At 44.0% G+C, this 21,230-nt stretch overlaps 1 protein-coding gene across 7 annotated transcripts in view; it reads left to right on the top strand.

Annotated features, from left to right (window-relative positions):
* Window positions 1-4,449, top strand: part of LDLRAD4 (low density lipoprotein receptor class A domain containing 4) — a 313,571-nt gene extending 309,122 nt beyond the window's left edge. For 5 of the 7 annotated variants that reach the window (XM_050970348.1, XM_050970346.1, XM_030241646.2 and 2 more), the window contains 2 exons: window positions 1,994-2,047; window positions 3,312-4,449. In XM_050970348.1, the coding sequence (XP_050826305.1) occupies window positions 1,994-2,047; window positions 3,312-3,854 (597 nt within the window). In that variant the 3' untranslated portion in view covers window positions 3,855-4,449. The remainder of the gene's footprint in view (window positions 1-1,993; window positions 2,048-3,311) is intronic. The other 2 variants (XM_050970349.1, XM_018908487.3) reach the window with 1 other exon arrangement.
* Window positions 4,450-21,230: the final 16,781 nt, after the last annotated feature.

Here is a 21,230-nt window from a genome sequence, read left to right as displayed (position 1 = left end):
CTTTGGTCTCATCTAGGTGTGACTATCCCAGTGCCCTGGTTACACTCAGTGGGATCCCTGTAGCAGCTGCAGTGCTCCAGGCGGGGCCTCTGACTGTTCTGGGATTCAGGCATCAGCGATAGAAGTAACAGGCAACTCCTCTCTTCTAACAAGTTATTTCTGTTAGGCATGGCTGGTGGCAGATCTGGGAGTCTTGGCTCAGCAAGCACATCCTGTTCTATCTCCATGCAAGGAGTTTTTCTCCATATGCTGCACTATCTCTCTCTGCTCATCTTCCCCTCTTGCCTTTGGGGAGATGGGCCCTAGAATGGAAGTCGTTCCCACATCCTCATCAGCAGCTCCTTTTCATAAGGGAGTTCAAGTCATATGAGTGGTGGAGGTAGATATTATTTCTTTCTGGGCTGGCTTGTTGGTTTTGCCTTTTTTTTCTTCTGTTCTGAGCCTGTAACTCAGGAGCAGTTAATGGAGAACTTTAGCTTTGACTAATATGTTTTACAAACAGTTGCAACGGGTTCGGAGCCCTTTGGGTCAACTGCTGATAACCTGATTGCCTTTAATTATGCAAACATACCCTCTGATATTTCAAAATGAGGGCACCTGGGTGCTGAAGGAATGGCAAGAGAAGTGTGCACAAATATGTATATCGTTCCACAGTTAGGATTTCTTCAACTGGCAGAACCACATCTAGGCACTGAAATAAGCCACTCTGCATAAGATTTGTCTTTCATGTCTTTGCAAAGGGGAATGAAGTTGTAAATAATTGCAATTGTCAGCCGCTCTCTGTCTTTGCTCTCTAAAGCTACAGAAGAGAAGTGTTCCAGCTTTGCTATTCAGAGCATTTCCCTTAGCAGCTGAATCCTGTGGGAGAGTCCTGTTAGAGCAGCTTTTCTCTGCAGTGGACTCTCCTGACAAGATCACAGACGGCATTTGGTCTCTGAGTGTCATGAGGAACATCTAGTTGGGTCTATTTTTACTTCTGAAATATGTTGAAAGATGCTATGGTGAGAAGAAGCAGTACAGTAAGATTTGGAGGCAGTCTATACATGGTAATGCTTTTGGGGACAGTATGTGTTTTCCTTCCAGTTCCTGAAATTTCTTATGTATGTAAAACTTGAATTAACATCAAGAAAATAGTCTTGACTATCAATGTTTTGATTTTCTCTTTGTGCACCAAAATTAAAGTTCTGTGCTTTAGAGCTGCTCTGATATGTCCTTTTCAGCTTCAAAATTTTTCAATAAAATAAATTCACTGCAGGAGTTACTGCTACTCCATACCATTAATTGAGAAGAAAAATCATTATACACCTTAAGCTATTTTTCCTTATTGACATACTGTTCTTCACCCCTTTATTCTGCCCTGAGTGCTGGTACAATGTCAGAACAACATTTCAAGGCATGAGAGAGGAAATATTTTGACCTGAGAAGATGGTTGGAGAAGTGGTTGAAAAAGTGGCTGAAACCTCAGCTGCTTTAACTACTGTTTATGGTGGGAATTGGGCAACTGGCACTTTTGACCAGATTATCCCTGGGTTTAGTGTGTCTGTCACTTCACTGAGATTACAGACGCCAGGTTTTGTTGTGAGCTGTTTTGCCTGTGCTGTGTAATCGGGATCCTGGCTGGCAGACCTTTGTCAGACCTGCCACCCGTGCTGGTTTGGGAGGTGTCAGGTACCTGCTCAGCACACAGGTGCTGAGGTGTCTCCTGTCATCTCCATGCATTGCCACACTCTCAGACACCCCCAGCTTGATGCATCCTTATGGCCTGTGGGGCTGGGTGCTGTGGATGACATCTAGGCACTTGCAAAATGGACCAAGCTTGACTCTTTGCTGATGTTTTGTAAAGAAGGGGGGGTGGGATGTTGCTTGTTTGGCTCCTGAAGACAATCCTGGCTCCTGGAGCCAGTCCTTAGAAGATAACTGCTGTGATAATGAGGCAGAATGGTGATGTGAATTATTAATTTTTCTTTTTTTGTTGTTTTCTTCCACATTTCAGGAGGGGTGCTTGTGGCCTTCAGAAAGCTCTGTTTCACGCCAGGGTGCTTCAGAGGTACTGACAGATTTCTGACTATCTTCACCAAGTGCTTTCTTTTTCTTTTTCCTGTAATGTGTATTTGGTTCCTTTCAAAAACATGCATCTATTTTTTGAGAAGGAAGCTTTTTCAGTGGAGTTCAGACCATTATCTAAGCCCACCTTAACACACATTTCATAAATTCCTGAGACCTTTTCATAAAAGAATGAAATTCTGCCTACCCTGACACCTCATCTCCATCAGTAACTCCCTGTGTCATAGTAGGCATTCACAAGTAAGTGATGGAGGTGTGTCTCTTTCCCACAGTGGCTCAGTAATTTGAGTATTCATTGGAAGCTGGGAGACCAGTTCCTCTTGTCTCTGAACTTTTCTTGGATTTACAGCACTTATCACCAATGTCTCCCTTCTTCCAGCTAGCACAGATCCCTTGTCTATGGAATAATTTGTGGGTGTATTGCTCTGAGTGGTCCAGCTGTCCTATGACAAGCAGCAGAACTTCCTGGTGGTTGGCCCTGCATCTGTGAAGGTCAAGGATTGAAGACCCTGCAGGGATCCAAAAAAGAGAAGGGCAGTTTGATAGCTCGAGATCTGAGAAGCTGCTGTGTCTGTCCAGATCTGGGATAGACCAAGTGAGGAGCAGCGGCACCTCACAGAGTATCTTGAACGCTTCCTTTTGTAAAGCCTATCCTTCTCCAGGATTTTAATATACCAAGGACATACTTTCCATCAGAATGCAGAAGCTTTGTAGGCTCTCCCCAGAGGCTGAGTTCTGGCTGAGAACTGAGGGGGAGGAGGACACCTGATACACTCTGACGGTGAAGGCGTGAGATACGCTGAGCCTTTACAAATTGTACTGAAATGACCATCTGAATTCTTTGGGGGTGCATTAACTCTGAGTAGGAGGGGGAAGCTCAGACTGTAGCTGAAAGTCAGTACTGGGACATTGTTGTAGAGTTGGTCAATTACCCAGACTAGAGAGAATTAATTCCCTGGTTTCAGAAACAGAATCATTTGTTTTTGCTCAGAATGTTTTAATGCCAGAAGGAGCTGTGTGGGGCCTTGGGCTTCCTTTGTGCAGCTGTTCTCGAGTGTGCTGGATCCTTCCTGCACCTCCTGCCTCTTCACCTGCAGGCATGTGGCTGCACGTGTGCAGGGTATCTGCTGGGTTTAACCTGTGAGACAGGTGGCAGAAAGAAGCATTCTGTGTTTTATCAGGTCCTTGTGAGGATTGGAGCGCTTTGCGCAGAGGTGGAGTCACGCGTGTCTCTCTTCCCGTTTCAGATCATGTACGCCCCGAGGTCCAGGGACAGGTTTACCACCCCATCCTTTATGCAGCGGGACCGTTTCAGTCGCTTCCAGCCCACCTACCCTTACATGCAGCATGAGATCGACCTTCCTCCGACCATCTCCCTCTCCGATGGCGAAGAGCCGCCTCCATACCAGGGCCCGTGCACGCTGCAGCTCCGGGACCCCGAGCAGCAGATGGAGCTCAACCGGGAATCCGTCAGGGCGCCGCCCAACCGAACCATTTTTGATAGCGACTTGATAGACATCTCCATGTACAATGGGGGTCCCTGCCCACCCAGCAGCAATTCGGGCATAAGTGCAACCAACTATAGCAGTAATGGAAGGATGGAAGGACCACCCCCGACGTACAGCGAGGTCATGGGCCATTACCCAGGCTCCTCTTTTTTCCATCACCAGCACAGCAACATGCCTCCTTCCTCGCAGAGGGGGAGCAGACTTCAGTTTCAGCAGAACAATTCAGAGAGCACAATAGTCCCCAGCAAAGGCCAGGACCGGAAGGCAGGAAACCTGGTCTAAGTGACCTGCCCAGGTGCGTTTGGACTGAAGACGGGAGAGCCAAGCAGGGCGGTGGAGGAAGAGCTCTGAGCTCCGGTGCACAGCCTGTTACGTTTGACGTGGTACAACTGAGTAAAACCAAACGTGCAAACCAGTTCTTTGTTTCTGATTCCTTTCAGGGGAATTGCATGCAAAGCAGATTGAAAGAAATACAAACTTCCATTCAGTTTGTCTACGAGCAGTGTTTCAGGGGAAAGGGGGGGGGATATATTATTTTTTTTAATAAACTATTTCAATTATTTAATTCTAAAAGTTAACTTAGCACAGAAATGAGGCTTGTACAGCCTGTTTTATACTCACTGAATGGCAGAAGGAAGAAGGTGGTTTTGCTAGATTAATGGGGGAAGAATTGGCCAGTTTGCTTTTTTTTTTCTCCCAGGATGTGAATTTTTTTTTTTTAATATGAAACAAAATTCCTGTTCTGTGTGCCAAGGTATAAAGTTGAGAGCTTAGATGAATGCAAGGAATTAATTTGTGTTGTGATAAATGTGTTTTAAAAAGTTGCACTATCTTACTGTTAAAAAAAAATATATATGAGGGAACTGTTTTATGTGAAGTTCTTCTGTATGTTGTCGTTTCACCTGTGGAATAATGATAGAGCCCTAGAAGTAATCTGGAGGAGTTTGCCCCTCCCCCTGGGTTTGCTAAAAGATGGGGACAGGACTTAGGCTAACATCTCTTGACTTTTAAAATTAAAAAAATACAGGGACACTTGTCTTTGCAATAATTTGCATTCAAATAACAGTGTATCAGTGAAGTGTCTTGGAGACTTTTGGATGGAAGAAGGCAAATACGAAATCCCAGCATTTTCCATCACTTAAGGTTTAGCTGTTTTGCAGTGTAGACTATTTCTCTCATAAATGGCAAAACTACAATTCCCAGATGCATTGATTTGTATTGATTCCAAGTGCTGCCATTCTTTTCCTTGTCATAGTGCATTTATCACCAGTACTTACCGTTCTAGAGATTTTTGTCCTAAAGTGTATTTAGTCACATATCATGACATTATGCAATAAATCGTTTGAAAATGCAGGGTGCGATGTTTTCCCCCTGCTGCGCTGTTCAAGTACGTGAGGCTGTCGTGGTTTTCGCTCTCCATTTCATCCTTTCAGATGCTGGAGGTCTGTTCTGGAGGTCTGTCCTGTTGAAGTGAAGGGGCCCTTGTGGCTACACCCCCCCCTCCTCTCCCCCGTGGTGTTTTTGCAGCAGTGCCATGAGCGCTCGTGGCAGTGGTGCCGGCTCCTGCTGCATCCCTGGCAGGGTCATGGGACCACCAGGAATTCTCCCTGCAAACCATTTTGCTCTGGGCCCTGTTGCAGAAACCCTTCTGGGTGTATGATATCTGCGTGACACCAGCAGGACTGTGCTCATGGGTACAGGTGACTTGTGTTCACCAAGTGTCTGTAGGCCCTGATTTTTGCTATACTGGCCTGGAGAGTAGTTGGGAAGTGTTCCCTGCCTGTGTGGTGGCATGTGGGGTGTTTCTCCACTGGCTGTTCCCGTGTGGAAGCACACGCGCTGCCGGAACTCAGTTGACAAAAGGTGATAGTGGCATCACAAGCACATGAAAAAGCACAAATTGCACTTAAAATGCATTTTGGAAACGGACTTAAAAGTAAGAACCTTTAGAGTCTTAGCTTGAATAGTTTCTAATATGTAGGTGTATGTGTGTGTCATAGACCTCTTCACTTTAAGATCTTTCACTTTTTTCTGTTTTCTTGAGCCTTGTGCTTGGTTGCGGGCAGCAGCTGCTGAGTGCCCCAAGGGCACTGATGCCCTGGTCCCACGGCTGGATATCTGCAGGACTTCTGTACACGAGGGACTCTGATAACTGAAGTGCATCTTTGATCTATGCAGAGTTTTAATGCCAAAACAGTGTGTGTGTGTGTGTGTCTGCGTGTGTGTTGTCATTTGGGCCTCAGTGTAGATTTGTTTTCTTCATAAGTTAATTTGATTTTATAGAAAACATTTATATAACTGTTAGTCTGAATACACAGCCCCATTTGTCTCGTAATTGTTATTTTGGTCTGAGTCATGCTGGTAATGCAGAGTAAAGCTGCTTTTTATTGTATGTATTAATTGAAGGGAGAGATAGAGATTGTATGGTGGGGTTCACTTTTTCTTTTTTCCTCTCAGACCCGCAGGACAGGTGCTTAGAAGATGACTAGGTGGCTTTCAGTCAGCTGGGGCTCTCATCACTGTCTGGTTCCTGGGAATAAAAGCTGTGAAATTAGATTTTTGCAAAGAACCTACGAACATAATTCTTAGTTAAAAACAACAAACAAACAAACAAAACCCAACCAGAGGACAAAGCCAGCAAATGTTGGTTTTGGTCTTCAGTGACTTTTGTCACTTGAGAAGTGAGCCTTTAAGCCAGAGAATGTGTGTGCCTGCACAGACACTGTGCTGTTGCCTAAATGAGGCTTGCTAGCTGAGAAGCCTTCAGGTGAGAACAGCTGGAACTCAGTTGTCATGGCAGAGCACACCTGGCCTTGGGCTGGTTGAAGACCAACTTTCCCCATGTGCGGATCTCAGGAAAGTGAGCCTTGAAATTGCCTTCAAAGTCGCCTCTTGGGAATGTTCTTTCTTTAAAAACAGCCCTTTTCCATCTTTTACCCTCTCTGCATGCCAGTAGATTTATGCACTTCCCATTAACTTTGTGCAGTATGCTCTCTCTTAATTTTTCTGAGCTGACAAAATTTTTCTGCCTGGAAAATGTAGGCTTTTCCAGTTCTTTAGAACTTTGTTTAAAATAACTTGGTATTTGCTCACCTAATAGTTGCATCTCCTCTTGCATCTTTGTCTTCTCATCCTAGAATCCTAGAATCATCCTAGAATCCTAGAACAAGCTGAGCTGGAAGGGACCCATCAGGATCGTTGAATCCAGCTCCTGGCCTTGCACAGAACCATCCCCAGGAATCACGCCCTGTGCCTGAGAGCACTGTCCAAATGCTTCTTGAACTCTGTCAGGCTGGTGCTGTGGGGAAGCCTGTTCCAGTGCCCAACCACCCTCTGGGGGAAGAATCCCTAATACCCAACCTAAACTGCCCCGGCACAGCTTCCAGACATTTCCTTGGATGCTGTCACCGGTCAACACAGTGATGACATCAGTGCCTGCCCCTCTTCTTTTCCCCATGTGGAAGTTGTAACTGCACTAAGGTCTCCCCTAGGTCTCCTCTGGGCAGGACAAAGAAAGTAACCTCAGCCACTCCTCATATGGCTTCCCCTTGGGACTCTTCATCATCCTCATGGCTCTCCTTTGGACACTCTCTAATGGCTTAATGTCATGCTCTGCTTTCCCACATGTAATGTGCAGGCAGTACCTCTCAGCTCTGGGGGTGTAGTGACTAGTTCACTTGCTATAGGTGAGCTTGTAATCTTCTGTTTTGGGGCCTCTCTTAGCAGTAAATAGGGTCTTTTCTCAAGGATATTAGTGCTTTCCAAGGGAAAGGCAGTCAACAGTGTAACATTGAAACACTTTGTTTTTCTATTTTTTCTTCCATTGACTTGGTAGAAAATCTGCTCTTGATAACAGAACACAATATCAAAAGAAATGCCAGAATTTAGATAGCACTATCAATCTTTATAGGCTTAGTGAGGGAGCTCACTGAATTGGTGAGATCTGAAGATAGGTAATTCTCTGAAGCATTTATGAAAGACCAGCTTTGAAAATATCCAGAATTGATAGACTGTATTCCAGAGCCACTCAATGAAACTTTGTATAAATTATAAAAGATTTCTGCAAACACGGTAACATTAATTGTCTAGATTTTACTTCCATGCTGGTCTTCTGGTATGTGTGTCTCATGCACAAAACCCACATAATATGTGTGTGGTGTTTTCTAGGTGATGGATCATATTTGCCTGAATTCTGGTTGCATCTTCTGACTTTGCCCAGTAACTCGTGTTCCCAAAATTAAGTATGGTGGTGTCCCTACTTTAGAAATTTTCAGTTTAAAAGATTATTTTTTATTTTAAGTGCACCTTTATGAAATAAAGTTTTGTGACCTCCGTCCTACTGCAAAGATTCATTTTTCCCTGACATGTCTTGGCATGGCTCTCTTCTTCATGCTGAATATGCCCCATCTTTGATGTTTTTGTATGATCTTTCAGGGCTAGAAAAGGCAGGGGCTTTAGTAAAGGAACAAACCAGTTTCTCTCCTAGTTTACCAATGGAGCACTTGGCACTTAGCTCTAAATCTGTACCTATGTTTAAAACAATTGTGGTTGGGCTCCTCTCAGTGCTGGACGAGCAGACTGAGTGGGATGTTGCTTAAAAGGTGTGAGTGAGGGACAGGAAGAGGGGTACCCAGCCAACAGTGCAGTGTTCAGATCCCTTTCCTGGCATGTGTGGCACGTGCAGAATTCACAGGAATTTGCATAATAGGATGCTTTCATCAGGGAGGATCTAATAATGCTACTCCTGGTCTTGTCACTGATGAACTCTTCATGCAGGCCAGTCTCAGGCTGATGGGACTTTATTACAGCATGAATTTTCCTTGGGAGTATGATAACTCAAGCATATGCCCCATGTACAAGTTCCTGATGGCCAGTGAGGAAGATGGTTGTGTTCCTGCACTCATGGAATCTGCAGGAGCCATGAATGAAGCTGTGCTTCATTTGGCCTTTTATTACTGCTTGCCCACTGCTTGCACCAGTTTGTCCCAGCTGAGGCTGCTTCTGTTATGCCAAATCCCAGGATGTTCTTGTTGCAGATACACTTTTTAAAAAAAGTTCTTGGTTTTTTTCTGTGAGTGAAGTGCAGGGAAGGGTAAGGAGCAGAATTGCATTGTTTATTAAGGAATGCACTTCTTTGCAATAGAGAAGAAATCCTTGTCCTGCTGAAGAGCCCCATAGGAGGCTGTCTGGAACAGTGCTGTCTGAGGTGTTTTCTAACCCTGTTAGGGGCTCTAACGTAGGGTTCATGTTTCTAACCCTGCCAGGTAATGAGATGCTGGGCCTTAGAACTGACACTCTAATCTGTAAGGAATGTTTGAATGCTTTGGAGAAGATTGATTGCTAACCTTTCTCTGACTCTGTCCCTGAGCACTCACGGTAGCTAAGGTAACCTGATTTTGTAGGCGAAGGAAAACAAAATAGCAAGTTGGTAAAAAATAGATATAGGTCGATATTTTTCTTTGCCCCTTTTTCCCCTGCCTCCCTCCCCCTCCCCAAGGATAAACAATAGGCTTGCTGGCACATTTGAAAGTATTTAGGATTATTCACAGGTTCTCTCTGGTCATTACAGTTATCTCATATCCATGCTCATACAGACCTGCGTGCAGACTTGTCCCCTTGATTCTGTCTGTACTAGTTTCTATTCCATGATCACCTTCCAGAAGTGCAAAATGGCTGTGTTGTGCTTTCAGTAACAATGGCAGGTCATTTGTCAAACAGCAGGAAGCCTGAGGAATATTTGCTTTTCAGTCCTGTAAATGTCATGACCTATGTTTTTATCAGTAGGGGGCTTTCTTGCTGCACCAGTTCTTGCCTGTGGCCTGGTGTGCTTGTGCATCTTCCATCCAACAGCTCTCTCTCCTTTTGGGTGAGCTTTGAAAAATCTCTGTGCTTTGGGATAACTCCAATACAAACCTCATGTGCTGATGTACAGGGAGAAAGTAACACTTAGTGTACCCTAGTTCTTATAAGCATGTTTGTCAGACCTAGCTGATGGTGAGAACCAAGTGATCCTTCTGTGCAGTGGCTTCAGATGAAGTCTGGCTTTTGATTATATCCTTGCTTTTTAGATAAAGGCTGTTGCACATAATTTAATTACACATATCTGGTCTTTCTCTGCACTGTGTTGCCTGCTTGCCAACCAGTACAATTACAGCTTTTCTCCTACACTAGCCCCAAATGTGTCAATCATTTCAGTCCCTGGAAAGAGGCAGTTTTATTGAGCTGTCTGAGGCCTTTTGGAACATGGAATAGTCCCTTGTGAGGATGTGTTGAACTTAGAGAGGTTTCCTGTCCAAAAACTGGTTTGTATGCTTCATTAGAAAAATTCAAGTTTAAGGTTTTGAGAATATGCTGACTGAAAATGTTGGCAGGATTTTTTTTTTGTAGTTAATATATTGTTTGCCAGCCTATCCTCACTAATCAGGGATGTAAATTACCTTTTGAGCCACCTCTGATTGCATTTTTGGGCTGGCAAAAGCCCCTTTGGGCCCACTTGCACCAGCAAAAAAAAAAAAAAAAAAAAAAAAAAAGAGTAGTTTTCTTTGTACAACTCTGGGGAATAAACAGAATCTGCACCACTAAGTTCATCCTCCAAAACCAACCTGAGACCTCTTCCCAGCAAACTGAAGTGTGGTGTTTCAATGAAGTGCTTTGCTGCACTCTGTAGTACCACAGACACGAATGGAGGGGCCTACTGACGTTTTCTTGAAATTGTCATTGGCATTAAATGTTTTTCAGGGATGCTAATGCTGTTTTGGTAACCACCCAGTACAATTCTGCTTTTGAAAGGGAAGATCAAGGACCATCTTGTGTCACAAACTCTCCTGGCTCTTACTTCTGCCCTGCTGGTGTCTCTTCTGTTTTTAGACTGAACACAAGCCACCTGGTATTGCTAGTGTTGCTTTCTTGCTATGAAAGAGCTTACCTTTTTGTGTTGATTAATGATAGGAAAACAAAACTGTAACGTAAATATCCTTCCTCTTCCCTCTGACAGATGTGTGATTTACTGCCAGAGATGATGCTTTTTCTCTGCTATATTGCTGCTGCTGTTTCAAGTGGTTTGGTGTGTGAGCTTCCTGAAACAACACGGTGTGTGTAGGATCTCGTGGGTGACAAAGCTGTCTCTTTTCTTCTTCCTTTCTCTCCTTGGTTTGTGCTTGTCTGTCTGCTGTGGTAGGTTTGCTAATCAATTAAATCCATCCTTATTAGATATAATTTTGAGGAGGTTTGCATGTCCGTAGTTTGTAAGCAACTAAGGTGCCTCATGTTCAGGTCTGAGCAGATAGGAATCCCCTTGCACTCAAGAGGGCCTGATCCAAAACCTGCTGAAGTTGGTAGGAAGACTCTTGCCAACTTCAGGGGGCTTTGCATCTGGCCTTACACTCCCACCTTTGTTGTGCCTCACTTAAAATGGTGCTTTTTCAGTTGTCTGTCTTTTTTTCTAGTTTGGTTTTTTTTCTTTGTATGGTGCTGTGTATAACTTGAATATATTATGCACATATCCTACCCAATGGGTAGAACAAACAAGCATACAAAAACAAGTAGATGTTGTTAATACTGTAAGATAGTGTACAGATGATACCAATTTTAACACAAAAAAATGGCATAGACTTTGTGAATGCCAATCTGTGCTTGGTCCTTTTTTTGTAAGAAAGTTTGCAAATGAATGCATACAAATGACAAAAAGTCTATGTATTTTATTTTCCTATTAAATATCAATATCATAAGGGAAAAAGGTTAAACAAATCCTTTTTGACAAGCCTGTGTATAGCAATTAGTTGTTTGATGCATCTTTGCTGTGAAGATTTCTTCTTTTTTTTTTTTTAAATATGTCACTTTAAAAAAAAGGAGAAAACCACAAAACAAACAAAACCTCCACAGATTTAACCTTGCAACTAAATGCTTCTCATATTGGTTGTTGCCTTGCTATTGCTGAGTTGGACCAGTATTAGTTACTACTTCTCCAGCAGATACATTATTTATTACTATCCCTGATTACTTTTTTTTTTTTTAACTTAGAAATGGGCTAAAACTTTTCAAACCTTTTTAATCACATCCTAGATTTGAAATGAAGCTCAGACAAGTGGGAACTGACCCAAACCATCCCTGCAAAATCAAAACCAGGCCAATGAGAGTTCTGTGACAGCAACCAGCCGTTGCTGTGCCCATTACTGGCGCACCATGCTGCCACTGGAGACTGTCCTTGGGCTTGGGGTGTGGATGGACTCCCTGGTGACCTGTGCTCTTGCAGGGTAGACAAGAGTGGCCCCATTGGTAGAGAGCTGAATGCAGGGTTTGAGTGGGAGCTTTGAGTTGGCAGCTCTGCTGCTGTGTTGGCTTCTGCCAGCAATGGCTTTCCCAGGTTCATAGTTAAGATTACAGAGAAATGCTTAGACCTGTTCAAACCCAATAGGGGAAGTGGTGTGGGAAGTAATGTTACACTTCAGCTTCCTGCCAGGCTGCCTTGGCAGTTTGGTTCTCCCCTGGTGTCTCCCCATGTTTGGCACTCCATTCCCGTGCCCCTGCACGCTCTTTGCTAAAGCAAATACCTCAGGAAAACTCACCATGAATTTCTAGTGTAGGGACTTGCAGATGCTGTACTTATTTTTCTAAACTGTTAGTTCTAACTATCCCAGGACAGTAGGTGATATAAAAGTTTATTGGTCCGAGACAGACTCGTCCTCTCACAGATGGATACCAACTACTCTTTCACAGATCCTCCTGTCTGTATGTAGCTTTTTTATACGTGCCAGGCTTTAACCACAGGTGTAAGGTAGCAAGGTGTTGGCGATGTTTGGGATGGCGTTTTGGTTCGGTTTTTCAGATGGTTAGCAAAGCGCTGTGCTAAAACTCAGGGGGCCTTACCTGGGGCCAGTGAAGTCAGTGGTGGGGCTTCCTCTGGTTTGAGTGGGCTTTCAAGCCGTCCATCACGCTGGAGGATGGTGCCTTGGGGCACAGTCCTTCGCTGCTTCTCTGTCAACCTGAAGCATCTACACCTTTGTCTGTAAATACCTTTTAAAAGCCCTCACAGGAGTCCTGTATCTGAATGTTGACCATGCTTGTTCTGGCTTTTTTTTTTGTCTTAAAGAAGTGTGTTAAGTTTCTTATGGCCAGTTCTGTATCATCATGCCCTTATAGGTAGCTTCTATCATCACATCCTTCTCTACGCTGAGCTGTTCTGTCAGTAAGCATGTACCGTAGGTAAATACACATCTTTTGTGATTGTCACTTGTTAATTCATTTGTTGTTTGTCAGGGCGTGGAGTAATTGTTTTGGAAGTGTGCCTTGCCTGGCCATCTTCACGTTTCTGTTTGCACTGCAGAACCACTTCTGTGCATGAAGGAAGGAAAGCAAACAAAAAACCCCAGGCCTTCACTAGGAAGACTGTACAGAGTAAACCTCCTGCTGGAGGAATCTAGAGTAGGATTTATCATAACAAAACATGCATACTGAGTGGACCAAACATGAGCATGTCTTCTTTTAGAGGCACTAATTTGCTTTGAAGCTGCAGTGGAAAGAGCAGACTATCTATCTATTAAGTGTATTCACAGCTGTGTTCACGCTTTTCCATTTACCACAAAGCACAGCAGGCAGCCAAGATTTCAAAAGGACTATGAGCAGAAGTTACGAGAGCCTCAGGCATCATAGACCTGGACAGCAACAATAATAACAATAATAATAATAATATTAATAATAATTTTTAAAAAATCACTTTAGTATTCTTTAACAAAGCTTTTCTACTCATAATATAAAAACTACACAAGCGTTGATAGGGGTTTTATCTTTGTATAACTCTCAACTGCCCAATGCTGTTGTGCTCAGAGCATTTCATGATGGTATGTACATCAGTCAGGCTGTTACACTCAAAATTAACCATCAAATGCCTGTTTTTAGAGTGTTACCCTTTCTTTGTTGTTTCTTGCTAGTTAATTTACAGTGTAAAATGCTTTATTGCTGTATGGATTTTAATTTTTTTTTGTATTTACAACATTGTGGCTTTCAAGATCACATTTTCAACACATCTGTTATTTTTGTCCATTTTCTTTCAAGCTATTCTGAAATATGTACAGCACTATCAACAATATATAATCTTTCTTTTAAAATTTATTGTTGTAAAACAAAGCTATTAAGAACAGTAAGTCTTTTTACAACTGTATTGGAATTTCTCAATAGCTGTTCATGTGATGCTATGACAAACCTGGCTTGCTTTACTTTTTATTTTTTTTAATTTTATTTTGTGTTTAACACAATTAATTTGTTGCTTATTTTCCACCGTAACTCCCAGTTATATACAGAAAAGATTTCAACTGTTGTGTATCTGACTCTTTTAATTGAGCAAATGGTGATGTCCTAGTTTTTAGACCTAAGGTCTGTTTATTGCAATACTTTTAAAGGAAGATGTTGCTCTAAGTGCTGTTGTTAGTTTTAAATACAAATTTTATGCTTGTTCTTAATATGCTGTGGTTAAACCATGGCACAAAATTATTAAAAATTATTAAATGCATTTGTCTCCTGTTGGATTTATTTTCCCTTTGAAGTGAGAAAAACAAAAAAGCATTGGAACACTAGAGCGGCATTGGTAAAAATAAGTACTTGTCTTTTTCCCTTGGTGTTTCGCTGCTGGCAACCAGGTAGCAGATCCTTAAGGAATGTGACTCAATCCTTGCAGCATTACATGAGGGCCCCGGGAAGTTGGTCTCTGATGAGGGTTTGAGATCAGCCTTCTGACCCTCACACTCTGCTGGGACAGTCCCTGCCCTGCCTCTGCCATAGGATGGGCTGGAGCAGGAGACAGCCTGTCACACACTGGAGGTCAGTCTAGGCACTTAATCTGAGCCAGCTCGTGATTTCAGTTCCTTGAAGACAAGCCCTGCCTCGATCTCATTTAAAGCCCTGCTGGTGGTGCCGGCCTCTGGCACAGCAGTGCCGACTGACCAGTGGGGGGGATGAGCAATGCCCCCAAAGCATTGAGTTGCAAAACCTCTTTAAAAAATGAAGGTGCAAAATATGGCTTCTGGGAGGGAGATTCACAACCTGGTTTAAGAAAGCTGGGACATGCTTTGGCCAGTGCTTAAAAAGTGGTCCAGTAATGGGGCGAAGAGAGGGATGATGCTCTTAGTAAGAAACCAGATGAAAGGGTCCTGTAAAACATGCAAAGATTTGTCTTTGGCAATACAGGTCTTTGCAAGGGAGATCAAATTATCCCTGGCTGGCACCTGCCACTTTGCCATACTAAAGCTTAACAAAACTGGGAAAGAGCAGGTAATTTCATTCTGTGTATAATGTGATGCTTTATTTAGCATGATTATTAATAACATTGTTATCTTGGTTTATATTTTATACCTGTGCTTGCTGGAGTTCGATGTCTGTATTGCTGTGATGTGATGCTGAGTTTGACACTTCCAACCTGGAGCTTCCTTGCAGGTCTTTTCCAGGAAGAGGTCTGTTGTGGGAGCAATGGTGCATCCCACTTCTGACAGCCTGCTGTGGAGCTGCCTTTACATTCCACTCAGAGAGGAACCAGGGAGGTTCCCCTGGCTGCTGTTCTTTTCAAATGTCTTAGTTCTTTAATGTTACAGTACTTATTTTTGGGTCAAAAGTAATCATATTTTTTTCCTATAACCACCCTGAGTTTGCTCTCCTCCATCTACTGCATTTTAATTCTTCTTTAGTATTTAAAAAAATTGCTAGTTCCTTAGTCTTTAGAAGTACTCTAAGTCTCCAGGCTTCTGCTCCTCCTCTACTGTCTGAACCCTGAACTCCCTGGAAACTGCATTTTTTGAGCCTGCTTTGATCTTTTACTTAATCTGGTTTTAATTGTATTTATATTTAGTTTATAATATGCCATTCTGTTTGATTGTGTTTTAATATCACTGCCAATGGTTGCAACTCAGCTGTAAATGGGATGTCTCATCTCAGTAGGGTTACTTTTTTTCTGCTGAAAGATTAATATAGTGGCTGCTGCAGTCCTGTGAAACCTCTAGGTCTGGCTTCCAGGCTCCCAGCAGTATTGTGTCTCATTACAAACACCCTGGTTTTAACATCCCAAACCCTTTTCTTCCAAAGACCCCTCTGTAATGAGGCTTCGTTACTTAGACAAAAATTAATTAGGCTTCTCTCATTATCACTGTTTTGATCGGTTGTGCTTTAAGTGAGTTCTAATTAAAATGCACATTTTAAAACCCTTACTGCTGAATCCTCTTCTAATAGCTCACTTCTACTGCGGCGATGCCCTGCTTTTTGCGCAGTTCGCATTGTGCTGCTTTTGCAGAACTCTAGCATTGATTAAGAAAAATAAAAACTTGCATGATTTTTTTTTTGCTTGTTTTCTACTTTTTTTTCCCAAATGGCTGCCAAATCATTGCTTCTGAGAGCCTGAGAATGGGGATTAGAGCTGAAACACTGAATTCTTTACATGTGGTAAAATTGATGAGCTGAGTTTCTCAGTGTCCTGTATAGTCAGTAACCCTACTTGTTCCCAGAATTTTCCAAAACATAAGGGGGAAGCTGTATGCTGCAGTTTTTACTATTTAACTGCAAATTTCTGCTTGCCTTAGGTGTTCCAAGTTGCCTTAAATACATTATTTATTTTGGCAGGACTGTGTGATCCATCCCAGGGATACCTGCCACATGCTAAGCCTGTAGATGCTCTGCTATGGCTAGAGGGGGACATTTGAAGGCTGGCTCTCCTTATTAAAGGGGCTAATCTGTAAATCAGACAAAATATTTTATATCCTTTAATGGTTTACATTCTGAAGTGTGTTGCAGAACAGCAGCAGAAAGGTGCCAAAAGTATTTTAAAGATGAGGAAACACACATGAAGAAGTGCATGCCAGGTCTCAGCGCAGCCTGTGGCAATACTGGGAATAACCTTTCCCTGCCGCCATTCCCGGTCCCTCCACTTGTGAGGTATAGTTTCTGCCCACTTCCAAACATCCCACTGTCTTGTACAGAGCTATTTTCTGTTTGGCAGGGCTTTGAGCAAGCAGCCAGGACATAGCCACCCCTTGTTCAGAGAAAGAGGGCATCTTTTTCACGGAGGCCAAAATGCCACCCTTGAGCCCCCGTCAGTGCCAACACCAGATCATTCCAGCTTAATTTAACATTTGCAGACATTATAGTGATTGACAGTTGAGTTGAGTGGAAAATTCCAGTTTAATCCTGCTCTGTGTGCCACAGACATGGGCTCAGACAGCTTGACCTACATTTAACCCTGGGCAGCAAGAAATTCTTAGGGGAAAAGAAAAAAAGTGGTTTTCATCTCAAAGCAGTGAGAACATTCCCACTTATTACATGTCCCTGTGTATATGCATATGTCCTGTGTAATTGTGTTACAGTGCTGTGAATATTTCATGAGCTGAGCCAAGTTTGCCCTGGTTGGCTTTACTTGGTGAAGAAGACATGTAAGTCAAATATAAAAGCACAAATGTGCTTGCATAACTGCTCGGTAGGGTTTATGGCAACAGCAAAAAGGAGAGGAGCTAGTTCTTTCCTGACAATGGGGTTAGGATTGTGCTATAAAATTTGCTTATGCTGCAAACTTTATATCTCTTGGGGGAAAAGTTGATGAGCTGGTAACTTCAACTAATGTACTGTCAGGAAAAGCCTAACAGGTAAGGCTTGACTGAGGGACTGCAGAGTCAGTCTGTTTTCTTTGACCCCCCCCTCCTTCTGCAGATCAAAGGTGCTGATAGTGACTGACTGTGTTTGTTTTGGGAAGTTACAGGTGCAGTACTGTGTGTCACAGCTTTTCAGTGAGAGAGGTGCATTGGCAAACATGAAAAGCCCTGTGGCTGAGTGATAACTGCATTAAGTACTCAGCATGCAAGCCCTCTCACCTTCTACAGTCATGCTGTATATTATACCTATAGATAATATGCATGCTATCTGCAGCCATATGCTAGGGCAATCAGGCACTTTACTGTAAAATTGTGCTCTGTCAGGGAAATGACATCAGGTGCACTAAAATCCCCACCTGACAGTGGCACAGAAGTAAAGTGCTTGTCTGCAGTAAAACTGTACTCGAGAGTAAACTGTGCAGCTGTAGCTTGAGTGCTGCTTGTGCCCTGGCACTTCTTTTTTTGAAGAAGAAGATTGTCTGTATGTGGGTACATGCTGTGTAGAGGTGTGAGGGCTAGTGCACAGCAATCCTGCAATAGAAAATACACTGTTAGTACATTAGGCCGAAACTTTGAGTTCACTTCTATAAAATAACACTGTTCTCTTTATTTTCATGGTTTTTCTAATCTAATCCAGGATAAAAACTTAATTCAGGTATTTGGCCAACCATATCATTAGTCATCAGTTAACCAAGGCTTAGAAATCTTCCTTTCTCCACTACAATTCATCCAAAGGTCTCCTTCTGCATTAAAACACAGCTGCCACATCTGGGAGGTAGCTGGAGGCCACAGCTGTGTGCAGGCATGTTTTTGGAGGAAGGTGCTCCAAGGTGGCTCTCAGGCAGTGGCTGGATAAAGAGCTGGTATAAATGTGCTGGTGGAAGTGCTTGACAGTGCCAGCTGAGGGGACTCTGCACCACTTACTGCAGGGTCTGTTCAGCTGAAGGGCAAGTACAGCATCGCTGCTCATCTCTGTGCTCTCACATCCATATCCTTACAAAGTCTGGCAACTCTTTTTGTACCTGTGAACAAATCCATGTGAAACGATCACTAAAAAATGATGGGAGGTAAACTTGCAGCTTGTGTTATGTAGAACCTCATGGTGGAGCTGGATTTTGTCTCCACCTGCTTTGTGATCCCAGATGGGAGGTCATCAGTAAGCACAAGAGCCAGGTCAAGGCAGTGTTCACAAGGAGCCTGTGCCGTCTCTCCATGCCTGCTTTAGGTCACCAAGGCAGCCCATTGACATTACCAGTGCTGGATCTGTTCCACTACCAGCCTCCCAGCAGTACAGTTCTGAGTCATATTAAATGTAGGATCCCAACTGCACTTCTGATGGATTCAGCATAGCATTTCAGGTGGAAATTACATCAGTTTTATGATTTTATTCTGACTGCAAGAGTACATAAGATTCTTGATTTAGCGTGAGTTTGAGAGGAGGACACAGAGTATTTAACACTTGACTGGCAATGGAGTTGACTCGAGAACTGTGGCATGTTTGGGCATTATTCCTAAACAAGCCTGAATATCCTCCCCTGTGTTCCCTCCTCTCTGATTGTCCAATCAATTCATCAAACTCAAGCCCAAACTTAACACTGCATGTTACCCTGCAGGCTTTTGAAATCAAGATGTATTCTTTCTACTTAAGAAGATCGTAGAAATAGGCAGCTAATTGCCAGGGGATAATTACAATTCTCTAATTATTATTGTTGCTGATGGTAAGTGATGAACAAGGATGAATGTGATGCAATGCCCTAAGCTGACACCCTGAAGGGGACACAATCAGAGGAATTTGTTTCAACTTTGGCTCCAGCAGCATCTTGAGTCGCTATTTTTGCTCTGCCCTGTTACCAGGTCACAGCTTTGGTGCCAACCCTGCTCAAAAGGCTCAGCTGCGCCTTCAGCTTGGGCAATAATTTAGACTGCGACCGGCTCTGGTCTTTGTTCAGGCCATTATTTTGACTGGCCCCATTTTCACTGTTGCTTCAGTTCCAGCCATTGCTAAGGCCAAGATTTCAGCTCCTCTTGGGCTGAGACTTCAGCTGTTCCCCTGTCAGGCTCTGACTTTGGTTCTGGGCCCATCTTGGGCCATCATTTTGACTCTGGGTCCTGCTCAGGATGTGAATTCACCTTGGGCCCTATATTGAGCTGCCATTTCCACTCAGCTCCATCTTGGTCTGCAGCTTTTTCTCCTGCCTGTTTCAGGCCAATACTTGAGTGCCAGCCCAGAGCTGGTTATAGGTTTGGCTCTGGCTGCATATCACTCTTTGAGCTGGGCTCTGCCCCCTGCTCCTTGGCCCTGTCTCTTCATCTCCAGCTTGGTATCAGGCTTCAGCTCTGGCCCCTGGCTGGGCTTTGATTTTGGCTCTGGTCCCATCAGGCAGGTTAGACCTCTGCTCCGGCTGTGAGTAGAGATCAGGAGCCACCATCAGGCCTCTATCAGGTCTCCAACCCCATCTTGGGCAATGGTCGCAGCTCCAGGACCCATCCTGAGCCACAACTTTGATTCTGGTCCCATCTTGGCTCACGAGCATGTCCCCAGCCTGATACAGGCCTCTCTGACTCCAGCTCCAGCTCAGGCTCCCATGTCTGCTCTGCCCCTGCTTGCTCTTTGACTCTGCTCTGCCCTTCTCGGTTTATGACTTTGGAGCTGGCCTGACATGGGGCAGCAACTTTGCTGTTCCCTGCCTGGGCTGTGACTGGTGCCAGATTGAGCTGTTACCCTCAGCTTTGTAGAGATACTGGAGTGAGACTTCATTTGCTCCCATCTATGGCAGCAGTTTGAGCTCTGGCTCACCTCAGGCTGCTACTGCAGCTCTGGCTCAACACTGGGTTGAGATTTTTGTGTCAGCCCATCTTTGGCCGTTACTTTGGCTCTGGCCATTGTTCAGGTGGCTGCTTTGGGTCTGACCCCTCCTCAAGAGGTTGCTGTGACTTGGCTGCTCTTTGGGCCATGGCTTTGGCTCTGGCCCGTCTTGGCTTGTGACTTTGTCTCCAGCCACATCTTCATCTGCAACTTTGGCTTAAGCTATTGCTCAGGCCTCAAATTTGGCTTCATTTCCATCTTGGGCTCCCGCTTTTGCTCCTGCTTTGGCTCTGATTGCAGGTGTGGTTCTGGATTGGTATTGGGCTGTGACTTAATCTCTGGCCTGATATTGACCAGGTGCTTTGCCAACAGCTTGATGGTAGATCACAGCTTTGGCTCTGGCCCCAATTCGGAGGTTATTACAGCTCTTGTTTGGGCTGCTACTTCAGCTTCAGTCCTGGGTCAAGCTGTGACCTAGACTCTGGCCACCTGGCCATCCACATCTTTGTCTCTGCTTTGATACTCAGTTGCAACTTTGCCTTTGGTCCCTGCTTGGTTCATGACTTCTGCTTTAGCCCATTTCAGGCTGCAACTTTTTCGTCTTGGGCAGTGATTTCAGCCCTGTTCCCTGTTCAGTGACTGGTGGCTATTTTTGAGCCACGTCTTCAGCTCCTGTCTACTGTGAGGCCATGAGTTTGGCTCAGGTTTTGGATCAGGGCTTCAGCTCTGGTCCCTGCTCCAGCCCCGGTGAGGATCATGGCTTCCGCTCCAGTCCCATATTGGGCTGTGACTTTGGCTCTGGCCCCATTTCAAGGCACAAGTTTGGCTCCAGCTCTCTATCAGATAGTGATTTTAGCTCTAACCCCATCCTGAGCTGTAATATCAGTGATGGTGCCATTTTTGCTATATCTTTGGCTCTTGCTCAATCTCAGACCATGTCTGTGCCTTTGGCCCCTATTTGGGTTGCTAATTTGTTCCTTGTCATATCTTGGGCTGTTACTCTGCTTCTAGGGGAAATCTTGGGCCATGGCTTCAGCTCCGGCCCCATCTCTAGATGTGACTTTAGCTCCATTGCAATTTCAGGCCATGATTTCAGTTTCAGACACATCTTGAACCTCTGAGACAGGTCTGGCCTAATACCAGGTTGCTACTTCAGCTTCAGTACCTATTTGGTCTGTGACTGTGGCTAGGGATAGCAGGTTGTAACTGTGGCTGTAGCCCCATGTTGGTCTG

The sequence above is a fragment of the Serinus canaria genome, chromosome 2 (assembly GCF_022539315.1).
Source record: "Serinus canaria isolate serCan28SL12 chromosome 2, serCan2020, whole genome shotgun sequence".
NCBI lineage: Eukaryota > Metazoa > Chordata > Aves > Passeriformes > Fringillidae > Serinus > Serinus canaria.
This window is presented reverse-complemented; position numbering and strand designations above follow the sequence as displayed.